Consider the following 14,028-nt stretch of genomic DNA (forward strand, 5'->3'; position numbering starts at 1 on the left):
AATTTGACATTCTTGAAATGTCTTTACGAATCCACATCTTTTTTATTTTAGCAAAAGGATTTCTTTTAACAGAGCATGAAGGTAAAATATGACCTTTTGTATCACAAAAATGGCATGTGAGATGAGAGGGACTAAATGATGCATAAACAAAACCATTTTTGATGGTTTTTACTTTTGAAAAAGGTTTATATCCAATTCCGGCTCTACCAAAGTATGATTTTAATTTTTAAGAATTTTATCTAAAGTCTCTCTACCTTGAGTGAATTTTGAAAGAGTACTTTTCAAGTCTTCAGTATTTTCTTTCAAAGTAATTTGCTCCATTTTTAAAGACTCATTTTCTTCTTGTAAAACAACTAATCTTTTCTCAGAATTTGAAGACTTTTTTCGAATTAAAATCTCATCTTCCTTTTTCATTTTTATGGCTTCATTTTCTAAAGTATTTATCTTAGAAATTAAGGATTCATTTTCTTTTGATAAACTTGAAATCATTTTCTTTTGACAATTACTTTTCAAACTAAATTTCTTAAATTCAGCATGTAATTCATCAAAAGATGATTGTAATTCTTCAAACATAAAAGATTCATCATTTACCCCATCTTCGTTTCCAAGTGTCATTAAGCATAGGTTAGCAACCTCATTTTTTCAAACTTCGGTTTCTGAGTCGCTTTCATCGCTATTTTATCCCCATGCCGCAATCATGGCTTTCTTCTTGTCTTTCTTGAATTGTTTTTTAAGTTCTGGACATTCTGATTTGTAGTGTCCAGGTTTGTTACATTCGTTGCAGGTAACTTCAGATTTTTTGTGATTTTCTCCCCTTTGAAAATCCCTATTATTGAAATCTTTTCTAAAAAATTTTTGCACGTCTTGTTTCTTTTTCACAAACCTTTTGAACTTTCTAGTGATGAATGCCATTTCCTTATCACCATCTGCATCATCTTCCTTTTGATGTTTCGAGGTGGATTTGAAACTTCTTCTTGTTGTCCTCCTCTTCATTTCCTTCTTGTATTATAAGCTCATGAGTTAAGAGAGATCTCGTTAATTCATCTAGACTTAGCTTTGATAAATTCTTGGTTTCGGTAATGGCAATGACTTTTGTCTCCCAACTTTTTGGCAATGACGTAAACACCTTTCTTACAATTTCAGCATTAGTATATATTTTTCCAAGAGAAGTTAAACCATTAATAATATCAGTAAAGCGAGTAAATATTTGACGAATAGTCTCATCAGGCTTCATTTTAAAGAGTTCATAATTATGGACTAACAAACTAACTTTAAATTCTTTAACTTGTTCGGTTCCTTCATGAGTCACTATAAGCTTGTTCCAAATTTCTTTTGCGATTTTACATGTGGAAATTCTGTTGAACTCATTGGTATCTAAGACATATTACAATATGTTTGTGGCTTTGACATTAATTTGGGCTATTCTAGTAACTGATTTATTCCACTCATCTTCAGGTTTTGGTACCCTAAGTCCATCTATGATTTTGGTAGGAATTTTTAGACCATTACAAATAATTTTTCAGCATCCATAATCATTAGATTGAAAAAGTATGGTCATCCTAGATTTCCAATAGCTGAAATTTATGCCGCTAAATAGTGGTGGCCTATTGGATGCTTGTCACTCAAGTAAGAAATAACTAGGGGTTGCCATGATTTACTATAAGACAGTTAAGTCACACAAACTAAAGTCTAGGCTCTGATACCAATTATTATCTCAGGTAGGCAACTCAAGGGGGAGGTGAATTGGGTTATTAAAAATTTTACAATATTAAAATTAACACAATATTCAGAATTTTAACAAATAAAAAAAACAGAACAATAATTATCAATATAAAAGTAAGAGAGATAGAGAGAGAAAATCAAATACTGAGATTTATAGTGGTTCGGCACGCCAGGCCTACGTCCACTCCCCAAATAATCTCATTGAGAATTTTTTTACTATCAATTGAATATATACATCACCAAGCTTGTGAATTTGACACATGACTTACTCTTATCTATTGAGCCTTGCTCCAATAAATGCTTTATCCTTACAAATCTCTTACAAAAATAATGAATAAAAATAAGTGGTACTTAAACTCTCTTTTATAATAATTCTCTCACAAAGAGTAGATTTGAAAGTGTAAGAACAAAGGCGACACTTAGATCTGAAAGTGAAAGAGCAAAATACAATATACCCAGAATTTTGAAGCACACATAAATTTTTCTCTTCAAATTCTTGATTTTTCTCCATACACAACACTTCTATTTATACTAAAAAATATACCCGTTGGAGGAGACAGATGCTCCTCAAGACGTCAACTGAATGAATCAATTTGGAAGAGAATCACGTGGAAGAAAGTTTGCACTCTTGCAAATTTGAACATCTTTAGGCATTAGTCAAAATTATACAATAAAGCAAAAAGTTAATGACGACTTTTCACATGCTATGATAATGTTTCCACTAATAATGTTTCTACATGCTAATATATATGATACAATTAATGTTTGTGTAAAAAGTCTAATTTCTCCCGTGATGTATGTTAATTGTATTAAATGCATTATATATATATATATATATATATATATATATATATATATATATATATATATATATATATATATATATATATATATATATATATATAATGTTCTAATCACATATTTGCATACACAGAAAAATCTTTTTAAATAATATTTATGATAAATCTGAAAATATATGTCCTTTTTAAATTAATGTATATGTTGTAGAGATTTTAAATTAAATATATCTTATCACTCCATATAAATTTTGTTAAAAGAAAACAACCCATCAAATCAATATCAAATTTGCCAAATTAATACAACTAATCAATATGAATTTCGTCAAAAGGTGAATAGTGATCGGCCGAACTTTTCAAAATCGTGAATAGTAATATTTTCAAAATATTTTCATTTAAATAATATTTATAACAAATATAACATACAACCTATAGTTTAAAAAAATTTAATTTTGTGTCAAATAATATAGAACATGTGTATTAAAAAATCCAAATATGTGTATTAAAAGATCCAAATTTTCAAATAATATTTTAGGCATCATCAAAATTAAACAACATGATTAACATAAAAGATAAATTGAAACTAGCCAATGAGAATTTTATTAATGATTTAAAATTAAGAAAATTCAATAATTTTGTAATTAGAATTTGAAGCTCTTAGAAGGTTTCTCCCTAAAAACTTACTTTTCCTTATATAATATACAAATGTTGAAACAAATTTTGCTTTTTCTTCTTCTCCCGATGTGGGTTTATAAAATAAATAATAAAGTAATTATAGTTTTATTTTTATATGGTTAAATGAAAGTTAGCAAATGAAAATATTTTTAATTGTTTAAAATTAATAAAATCAGTAGAAGAAATCACGATTAAATCGGCGAATCAGTCAAACCCAAAATAGTTTAGCCTAATCTGTTGGTCAAATAACCAATCAATTTATATAAAATTAATTAATTAAAATTTTTAAATGTTATTTTAATTTTAAAATTTATACACAATGCTACACTATTAAAATTTACTTTATATAAGTAAAACGACTTACTTTTTTCCAATGTGGGATTATGAAATAAAAATTAACAATTATTTGGACAAAATTTTTATTTATAATCAAGTAATCTTAGTTTTTTAATCTTTAATCAGTTCAATCTTTAATTTATTTTGAATTAAACAAATCTAATCAATATATTTTGACAAAACTGCTAAAATCGTAGTTAAACCAACAAATTAATCAAATAAAAAATGATTTAGTCTAATCGGCTAGGTTAAAATTAATTAATTAAAACTTTTAAATTTAAATTATATTGAATTGAAACATGCACAACACTATAATATTAAATGAGATGAAAGTATAACATTCACTTTATATGAGTAAAACAATTCATTTCTTTCCTTCTTCTCCTTATGTGAGATTATTAAATAAAAGCTAATTAATGGAGATTTTCTTAATTGTTTAAAATTTAAAAAAAATTAAAAAAATTAGTATGAGATGTTAAGACTTTGTTTGGTTTGCTTTTGAGAGAGTAATTTTGAAAAAAAAAATTCAAAATTTTGTTTGGTTTAGTGATTTTGGAAATTTTTTTCTAAAATCACTCTCTCTTCTACAAATTAATCAATCACTTCTTCTCTCCCCTCTCTCCTGCTCAATTACTTTTTCTCTCACACAAATCTACATAAAAAAAATATCAAATCATCCCAAACTCCCATACTCTAACACTATTTTCAAAATATACAATCAAACAAATCAAAAAAATTTATAAACTCTCCTTAAATTTTTTTATTTTATTTTTTTAAAAAAATTTCTCCCAAAACCAAATCAAACACAAAACAGTCACAAAACTCCTTACTAAAACTTTTTTTTCCTTATATAATATATAAATACAGATCATATTCATACAAACTCAAAAGCACCTAATTCAAAACTTGCCTCCCAAAAACTCAAAACCAACTAATTGAAAATACAATACAACCTATGACTAACTTGTGCATCTCTCTGAGTCTCAATCCAGATTTCACAACCAAACACCCCCCCAGCTCCAAAAGATTACACCATTAAAGATCCCCCAATTTCTATAAAATGTGGATTGAGTCAGACCGGGTGATCACATAATGGAGCATGCATTAGGATTTTCATCACTGAAAAGAGTGGTGAGATGATCAGTGGGGCCGTTAGGGTTGGGGAAGGCTTGGACCACGTTCCTAACATAGCCAGAGGGTGCCTTCTTGTCATAAGCTTGAGGGGCGTAAGGGTATGACACCAAATTGTAGGGAACGTATGGCCAAAACTCTGCTTTCTTTCCTGTGCTCTTCACTTTGTTTAACACCTTGTTTGGCTCCACATACCCGCTTACTGTTACCCTGCTCTGCTTCCTGTTCACATCTACTGTTTTCACTCCTATATCCAAAAGACAATGGGGTTAGTGAAAGAAATGGGTTTATGAGATGATATATTGTGATTGTGTGTGACGTGCCATGTAGTACTCTATGACCACTGATTAAATTTTTCAACCAAAAAAAAATTAGTAAGTTAAAAAGACACTCTCATTTTCTCTCTCTATTCTTGCCATCCAATCATAAATAGCATATATATATATATATACTAAGGTCTCGTTTGACAACAGGCTGATTTTGTTAAAAAGTCAAAAAGTTACTAAAAAAGTCAAAAAACCAACAACTCATACCAAAAGATCAAAAATTCTCTTTTCTCTCTACTTTTTGCACATCTTTTCATAAAAAACCAAAAAATTATTTCAAACATACTAGTTTTTTTTAGCTCATATTTTAGCTAAATAACTAAAAAAATACTAAATTAACTTGTTCTCAAACGAGGTATAAATAAACCACACAACTCTGTTGATATAAGTTGTCTAACTTTTTTTTCTTCTCCAAATTACTCCTTTAGGACCCGTTGTTTGGAAAGTTAGAGGAGCGATTGAGATTAGTAGTAAAGTAAAATTTATTAACATTGTGTTTGTTTTGAGAGATGAGAATATGATTGATAGTGAACTCCGAATTATGAATCCTCTTGGGAAAGGGTATTCGGATGGGCCTCCAAGATAGTATTAGAAAAATAGTCCACCGGGCTGGAAATTTTTATTTTATTTTATTTTTTACATGTTGGACATTTTTTTTAAATTTTTTTTAAATTTTTTGTTAAATAAAAATCATTATTTTATTTGTTTTATTTTTTTCTAATTTTTTTTTAAATTTTTTACATGTTGGACATTTTTTTAAAATATTAATGTTTAATGTTTTTGTATTTTTTTATTTTATTTTATTCTTTTATATTTATTTTATATAAAAATAATTTAATAATCTCTATACTAACAACTATCATCAAAACAGACACAATTTTACTTAATCCCCTCACTATTAATTCTCTCACTATAAATCACTTTTATTTTACCTTTAAAAACAAACGGCCATTACAACTTACATTTTATAACTATTCCAAATTTTGATTTTGAATTTTAATTTTTTATACATCCAGCCAGTCGGTTTTTATACCGCATTATGTGAACACCGTCCCCTATGTCTATCTCAAAACACTTCGTTGGATGGTAATTTCGTAAGATGAAAAAGAAGATAGATAATTATGATTTTTCATCTCAGTAAAAAAAAAAAAAAAAAAAAAAATTGACGTCTAACTGTCATAGTTGGATGTGTGAAAAGAAAATGGGAAAATAATATGTGAGTTTTTTTTCTTTCTTTTTTTGTATTTTAAAAATAGGATAAATTATAAATATATTTTTTGAGATTTATTTAAAATATAAATCGCTATTTGTGATTTTAAAAATTACATTTCACCCTTTGAAATTTTCAATTTCAAAACAAATAATCTATTTTATTAATAAATTATTAAGTCAATTAACAGTTTTTAATGATTTCAAAAATTTATTTCAATTAATAATTCAAATAATTTTATTTATTTGTGTAGAAGAACATTTAAAATTTTTATTTTTTAATTAATTATGTTAAATAATTTTTTTAATGAGGAGATATTTTTAATTTTTCAAAGTACGTGATACAATCTGTATTCTAAACAAACTTCATGAGAATTTGTTTGTAATTTACCTTTTAAAACACAATCTTGGTATTATAAGCACTATGCAATCAATTTACTTATTTCTTAGCAAATCCTATCATTTTTTATAAGAAATAAAATAGATTTAGACCTCGTTTGACATCCAATCATTGTAATTTAAAAGTTAAAAAATTATTAAAAAAATTAAAAAATCTACCATTTTATCCTATAAACCTATCTACAATTTGAAATCATGTGTCCATAAAAGCTTACAATCCTATCATTTTAGCCTAAAAATCTAATCAGTGTGTTTGGTTTGAGTTTTTTAAATTAAATTTTTTGAAAATTGAGTTTTTTAATTTTTTTATTTTTAGTGAATATTTTTAAAATTTTAAACATTTTTTTTTTTACTTTTTTAGATGCACCTTACTTTGATGTATCTAAAAAATAAAAAATTTGTGAAAAAATATTTTTAAAAATTAATAAATACATAAAAATACAAAAAATGTATTGAATTCTCATATTTTTTTATATATTTTTGGTATTTAGTGAATTTTTAAAAGATATTTTTTCAAATTTTTGTTTACTTTTTAGGAATATTTATGTTAGGTATATCTAAAAATTAAAAAAATTGCTCAAAATATTAAAAAAATTGCTCAAAATATTAAAAAAATTCAGTAAAAACAAAAAAAAAAATCAAAAAATAAAAAAACAAAATTTTCTGAAAAGTGTTTTTAAAAAATGATAACCAAGCATGCTGAATAGTACTAAAGATTCATTTATTTATTTATTTATTTTTAAGTTAAAATATTATTCCCAAATAGACTAATTTTTTACCTCATATTTTAACTAAAAAATTAAAAAATTATTAAAATAACTTATTTCCAAACAAAACCTTAGTAAGAATTTTACCTTTCTAGCAATTTCTCATCATTTTTTTTTTAACAATTGCTCAACCAATTTATAAATTAAACAAGAGAAAATAGTTATGTTTCTTATTATTTCTCACAAAATCACCAAATTCAAATAGAGTGTTAGTTCCAACTACTTCAAATAACTATCATAATTATAAAAATAATTTTTTTAAAATACCCATTTGGCGATTAGGTTAATAGTAAGAAAAAATCATTATAAATTATTATATTAGTCTCTCTATTTATATTTTATTATAAAAAATTAAAAAATCAAGTAAAATAGCTCATTCCTAAACCACCTTGAGTATTATTTTAAATTTTTTCTCAGAACACTTGTGTTTGGGCACGTATTGCATGTTTGTTAAATGAAGGATAAATTAAAAATACACCCCTCAACCCTCCTTAAAATACAAATTATCTCATGTAATTTGAAAAATGACAAATATCTCTTATCAAATTTTTTTATTTAACAGAATTAATTAAAAAATAAAATTTATAACTGTTTTATAACTGTTCTCTTATATAATAATAAAATTATCTAAAGTATTATTTAAAATATATTTATAACATTATTAAAAATTATGAATTGAGTTGATGATTTATTAATAAAAGGGCGATTTATGATGAAATTAAAAATATCAGGTATGAAATGTAATTTCTAGAATTGTAGAAGGCTCAAGAGATGTATTTATATAATTGGGTTTGACTTCTCTCAAGTTAATGAGTGTTTGTGTTTGGTAGACCCATTTTGGAATCAATTCTAATGATTCGAACCGTTCACTTTTTTAAACTCATCGAGTAAAATTTTCATGCAAAAAAATGAAAATAATTGTATATCGGTAACTACATGTTTGAATTATATTTGTTTAAAAAATAGACGACAAATATAATTTTAAGAATAATCATTCATTTTTTATAGGGTAAATTACACTGACACCCCTTGAGGTTTGGTCTAATTACATCTCACTCCCTGACACTTTGAAAATTGTATTTCCACCCCTAGGGTTTAATAGTCTCATATCACAAACCCTCTTACTTATAAGGAAACAACTCGTAACAGAAAATAGGGAAAATTATATTAGAAAAATAAATAAATAAATAAAACAAAGGAAAGGAAAAAAAAAAACAAAAGAAGTAAAACAAAGCAAGAAAAGAGATAGTACAGGAGTTCAATGTCTTCATTCGGTTTAAATAATTACAATGATAGGAGGATTAGTGTAATTTTTCAAACATCAGGGATGATATGTATTAAACCCAAACTTTAAGGGGTGTAAGTGTAATTTATCATTTTTTTATGATATAAATTTGATTCAAACATATAGCTATCGAAGTCCGATCATCTTAATTTTTTTGCATGAATATTCTATTCAATGAGTTCTAAAAAATGAACGATTCGAATTATCAAAACGAGACCTATTGTATGCTCTACAAATACTTCAAATTCTCTCATGTTGAAATCTCAACATAAGAGAAACTCACCTTTTTATAATTTATTCTTAAATGAAAGGAAAGTTTATGGTATACATCCCTCAAAAAAATACTATATACATTTTATAAATAAAGAAGAAAATAATATAACTTTATATTATCTGAATCATAGCTAAAATATATAAAATAAAAACCGGACCGTTTTCAAATTTTTATTTTATTTTATTTCTTTCTTATTTATATATATATATATATATATAAAATGTAAGAATATAAGAAAATTTTAATTTGAAACTCTTTTTCAAGGGTCTCCTCTTGTGAGGAATCTCATTAAGAGCTTGATGAAATTATTGTGAAAGTCTTTACCTATTTATAAGAAAAAAACTCTTTCAAAAAAACTCAAGAAATCCATGTGGGATTCAATCAAATGTATTGGAGGGAATATTAAAATTTTGATATCCCTCCAAAATTTTTGCTCTCCTTTCAATCAAATTATTTGAATTAAAATCATATGGAGGAAATATTAAATATTTGATTTCATCTTCCAAAATTGAAATTAATAATATTTTAAAATATATAATTATATTTTTCAGTAAAAAAAATATTAGGACAAATATTTAAGATAATTTAATATTTTTAATATTTTTAATTTATAATTTTATTACTTATATTTTTATTTAAATATAATTTTAATATATTTATTACGTCACGGTTCGATTCCGGTTCAACCCGACGGTTGAACCGGTGACCCGTCCACTCGATGCATTTTCCGGTTCGTTCACCGGTCCGGTTTTTAAAACATTGACTGCATTTATCTTGCGAAGCTGACTAAACATCCAAGTTGTTTTCACACTTTTACATCACGGCTCTGTTTGTTTGTTGGGAATGGAAAATGCGTTGGACCCCAGTGAGGGTACTGGGTCCTCTCTGATTGGAGAAAAATAACTGTTTTTTTTGTTTTTTTGTTTTCAGCCAATGGAAAGCCGACACCTCACTAGAATTGTCAGTGGGGTCGGCTCACTGGGGTCGGTAGCACTACTCGTTGGGAATTTGCGTTGCATTTATTAAGGCTTATTTTGGGAAGTTGGCTTTTAACCACTTTTTTTGGTTTGTAACAAAAGTTAAAAGTTGGCTTTTTTGAATTTTTTTCTATTTGGAAAGGTGGTTTTTAGAATTTTACCCTTCATGAGTCAAAATATACTACATGGGTGAAGTTGTAATAGTTTAAACTAAATAAGGATAGTTTGGTCATTTGATTATGATTTGACATCATAAACAAATATTAATCAAAAAAAGTCAAAAGTCACTTTTTACCAACTTCTCAAATCATTTGTCTAAAAAAATCAAAAACTTAATTAAAAGTCAAAACACTACTTTTTACCATCTTCCCAAAATAAGCCTAAGTTGGGATGAACTGAATATATAATAGATATACGTGAATTGTGTGTTGCTCAAACTTGGGTTTGTCTCATGTGGTAAATGTCACCTTAATACCTGTGACAACCATAAATTTGAACAGATCTGTTGTACAACCATAGGTCGACCAATCAAGCAATTTATTTTTGAAAAATAAGTTGGACCTCCAGTAGGGAAGCTGGGATCCTTGTTGATTGGTTAAATTTTTTTTTTTTTTTTTTTTTAACTTCAACCACTGACAGTGTACCATGTGGCGGGGGTGCCAGTCATTGGGGTCCTTAGCATCACCCTTTATTTTCAGAGAAATGTTAAAAGTAAAATTAGAATAAAATGATTATTCAAAATATAAGTGGTTGAGACTATTGTCAAATAAAAATAAAATATTTTTATAAATAATTTCTTTCAATAATATTGTTAAATCAATTTTAATTTTTTTTTACCAAACCAAAATTAAGTATTTAAAAGATTATATATCACTTTGGCAAAAACAATTCTCTTTTCAAAAATAAAACAGACCTATATAGAGTAATGTTTTAAAAATCGGACCGGTGAATGAACCGAAAAAATATCGAGTGGACGGGTTACTGGTTCAATTATCGGGTTGAACCGGAACGTCATAAATATATTAAAATTATATTTAAATAAAAATATAAGTAATAAAATTATAAATTAAAAATTTTAATAATTTTAAATATTTCTCTTAATACTTTTTTCATTAAAAAATATAAAAATATATTTAAAAATATTATTAATTTTAATTTTGAAAGAAGAAATCAAATATTCAATATTCCCTCCATATGATTTTAATTCAAATAATTTGATTGAAAGAAGAGCAAAAATTTTGGAGGGATATAAAAATTTTAAGTTTCCCTCAAATATATTTAATTGAATCTCATATAGATTTCTTGAATTTTTTTGGAAGAATTTTTTTTTTTATAAATAGATAGAAGCTTTCACAATAATTTCAAGCTCTCAATGAGATTCTTTACAAGAGGAGGCCCTTAAAAGAGAGTTTTCAATTAAATTTTTATTATATATATATAAAATAAGAAAGAAAGAGAAAAGAAAGAAAGAATAAAAAAAAAGAAAAAAATACAAAAAAATTGTTTTATCAACCCAGTGAACTGGAACCGAGTCGACCGATTTGGCGGTTCGACCGTCGGTTTTTCCGGTTCTCTCAAAATAAGCCAGTTTTCCACTATGACCGGTTCAGTGGGTGTATCCGGACCAGAACCTTGACCGGTCGGCGGTTCAACCGGTTGAACCGACCGGTCTAATCCGATTTTTAAAACCCTGATATAGAACAATAATATAAAAACATAAATATATACATAGTGATAGGGTAGAATTATGAGTTTAAAACTCTAAACCATGGTAATCAAGATTTTTTTTTACGTATAAAAATGATTAAGTGTCACATCATTCTAATATGATTTTGTATGAAAATTAATGTCATTTTTTTCCCAACATATGCTTGAATGAATATAAAAATGAAATTACAATTCAGTGTAATTAAAAAAAAAAACGTCACATAAATGATAAATTTTATAAATAATAATATTTAAAATTATAATTTTTTCATGAATTGTAATATTTTTTTTAGAAATACTGAATTGATATTTTCCATATAAAAATCAACATGATTTTTTTATTATTTTTTTATAACACTTTTAAAAGTCTTTCTATCGAAATTGATATATATATATATATATATATTTTTTTTTTTTTTCTCTCTCTCTCTCTCTCTCTCTCTGAAATGTTCTTCGACATAACCTATTTCATGAATCTTGGTGACTCCATAGGCTTATAGGCTTTCTTAAGGTTCATTTGTGGATAAGATATTTGAGTAATTTTTTGAATTTTTATAAAAAAATATGTAAAAAAATAAAAGAAATGATATGATAATTTATAATGATTTTAATTTTTTGATTAAAATATATAATTATCAAATGAGGTCTTAATCAGTGTGTTTGTTTTGGGTTTTCTAGATTAAGGCCTTGTTTGGTTTGTGTTTCTCAAAAAATTTTGAGAAAAATTCTCTATAAATAAGTTTTCAAAAGTAATCAAACCAAATAAATTTTTTCAAATTTTTTTTTTCAAAACTTGTTTAGTTTACAAATTTTCCAAACAAATCTCTCTCACATACACATCAAATCAATCACTTTTTCCAAAACCCTCTCTCAAAATAATTTTTCAAAACATTCTTTTGAAAAAAATCAAACTAACAAATTTTCGTACTTTTTATCTCAAAACATGTTTCTCAAATACAAACCAAACAAGTCCTTAAGTTTTTAAAAATTGAGTTTTTTAATTTTCGTATTTTTTTTATTTTAGTAAATATTTTTAAAATTTTAAATATTTTTTTTACTTTTTTAGATGCACCTTATTTAGATGTATTTAAAAAATAAAAAAATTATCAAAAAATATTTAAAAAAATTAATAAATACATAAAAATATAAAAAATGTACTGAATTCTTATATTTTTTTGTATTTTTGATATTTAGTAAATTTTTAAAAGATTTTTTTTATAATTTTTTACTTTTTAGGTGTATTTATGTTAAGTGTGTCTAAAAAATAAAAAAATTACTTAAAATATTAAAAAAATTCAGTAAAAATAAAAAATATGAAAAATAAAAAAATATAATTTTCTAAAAAATGTTTTTTAAAAAAATGGAACCAAGCAGTATTTTTATAGAATATAAGAGGTCTGTTTGTTTGGAAAAAAATAATTTTCTCGAGAAAACATTTATTCATCACAAGGCGGCAACAATATGGAATCTATTTTCGGATCTTGTCCAAGGATGTTTGTCTCATGTCATGCTCTCAAGACAACATCACTTCACTTCTTCACTAGTTCAGAGAGAGAGAGAGAGAGAGAGAGAGAGAGAGAGAAGTTTTAGAACCTTTCATGGAAGAAACAGAATTCCTGACCCTCCTCTCACAGCCATCACAGTCCATTTTCACCTTGACATCAACTGTCTGAAAGAATAAAAAACATCCCAGTTTTAAAATGCTAAATACCAATCAGAAAAACCAAAGTGAACTAACCAAAATCACAAAAAAAACTGGAGAGAGAGTTTCCTCTTTGCAGATGACATGACAGCTTACCGTACAACCTTTAAGGTAATAAAGAAGAGAGAGAGAGAGAGAGAGAGAGAGAGAGAGAGAGAGAGAGAGAGGGAGAACCTGCATTACTTTGCGCTTGCCTTTCCTTGTGCTCGTAACACTGCATAAGTCTGCAAGATAATCCAGGTAACCCATTTTTGCTTCCTGTTTGGCGAAAGAGAAATTCGAGAGAGAGAGAGAGAGAGAGAAACAAGGAAGAAGAAAGATGGGGATGGGACCGAGTTGGGACAATTGAATCATATAAATGTAGTGTGATTTGGTATATATATATATGTAGGAGAGGTAAAACATAAAGAAATTGATATTTTTACAATATTTTTATTTAGATTTTTTACTCAAAATGATGTGACGGAGATTTTTTTTGTGGGAGCAAATTAAACATATATTTAAAATATTGATTTTTTTATAATTTAAAAAATTATAAATATTTTTTTATGAGAATTTTTTATTTAATAAAATTAATTAAAAATATAAAATTCTCAATTACTCTTCTATATATTAGTAAGGGCTCGTTTGAAATGTGGGTTAATTTTTTTGTTTTTTTATGAGACTAAAAAGCTTCGTTTAAGATGAATTTTTTGACTTTTTAAACTTTTGTAAGAGAAAA

General features: G+C 26.0%; 1 protein-coding gene across 1 annotated transcript; it reads right to left on the reverse strand.

Moving 5' to 3' along the window:
* Positions 1-4,356: 4,356 nt before the first annotated feature.
* Positions 4,357-13,674, reverse strand: LOC114256357 (heavy metal-associated isoprenylated plant protein 21). The gene is made up of 3 exons (XM_028195991.2): positions 13,482-13,674; positions 13,199-13,274; positions 4,357-4,908 (listed from the first exon to the last, which is right to left on the reverse strand). The coding sequence occupies exons 1-3, from the start codon at positions 13,659-13,661 to the stop codon at positions 4,616-4,618; spliced, it is 549 nt and encodes a 182-aa protein (XP_028051792.2). The 5' UTR covers positions 13,662-13,674; the 3' UTR covers positions 4,357-4,615.
* Positions 13,675-14,028: the final 354 nt, after the last annotated feature.

Source organism: Camellia sinensis, chromosome 10 (assembly GCF_055761805.1).
Source record: "Camellia sinensis isolate YWXY chromosome 10, ASM5576180v1, whole genome shotgun sequence".
Lineage (NCBI taxonomy): Eukaryota > Viridiplantae > Streptophyta > Magnoliopsida > Ericales > Theaceae > Camellia > Camellia sinensis.

What these genes read in the sequence shown, in the direction of transcription:
- LOC114256357 (XM_028195991.2), bottom strand. Translation starts at nt 13,661, where the DNA reads ATGATTCAATTGTCCCAACTCGGTCCCATCCCCATCTTTCTTCTTCCT. An exon ending in GCAAGCGCAAAGTAATGCAG is followed by an intron (nt 13,275 to 13,481) that starts GTTCTCCCTCTC and finishes TTATTCTTTCAG; the next exon opens with ACAGTTGATGTCAAGGTGAA. An exon ending in TTCTGTTTCTTCCATGAAAG is followed by an intron (nt 4,909 to 13,198) that starts GTTCTAAAACTT and finishes TTTTGGATATAG; the next exon opens with GAGTGAAAACAGTAGATGTG.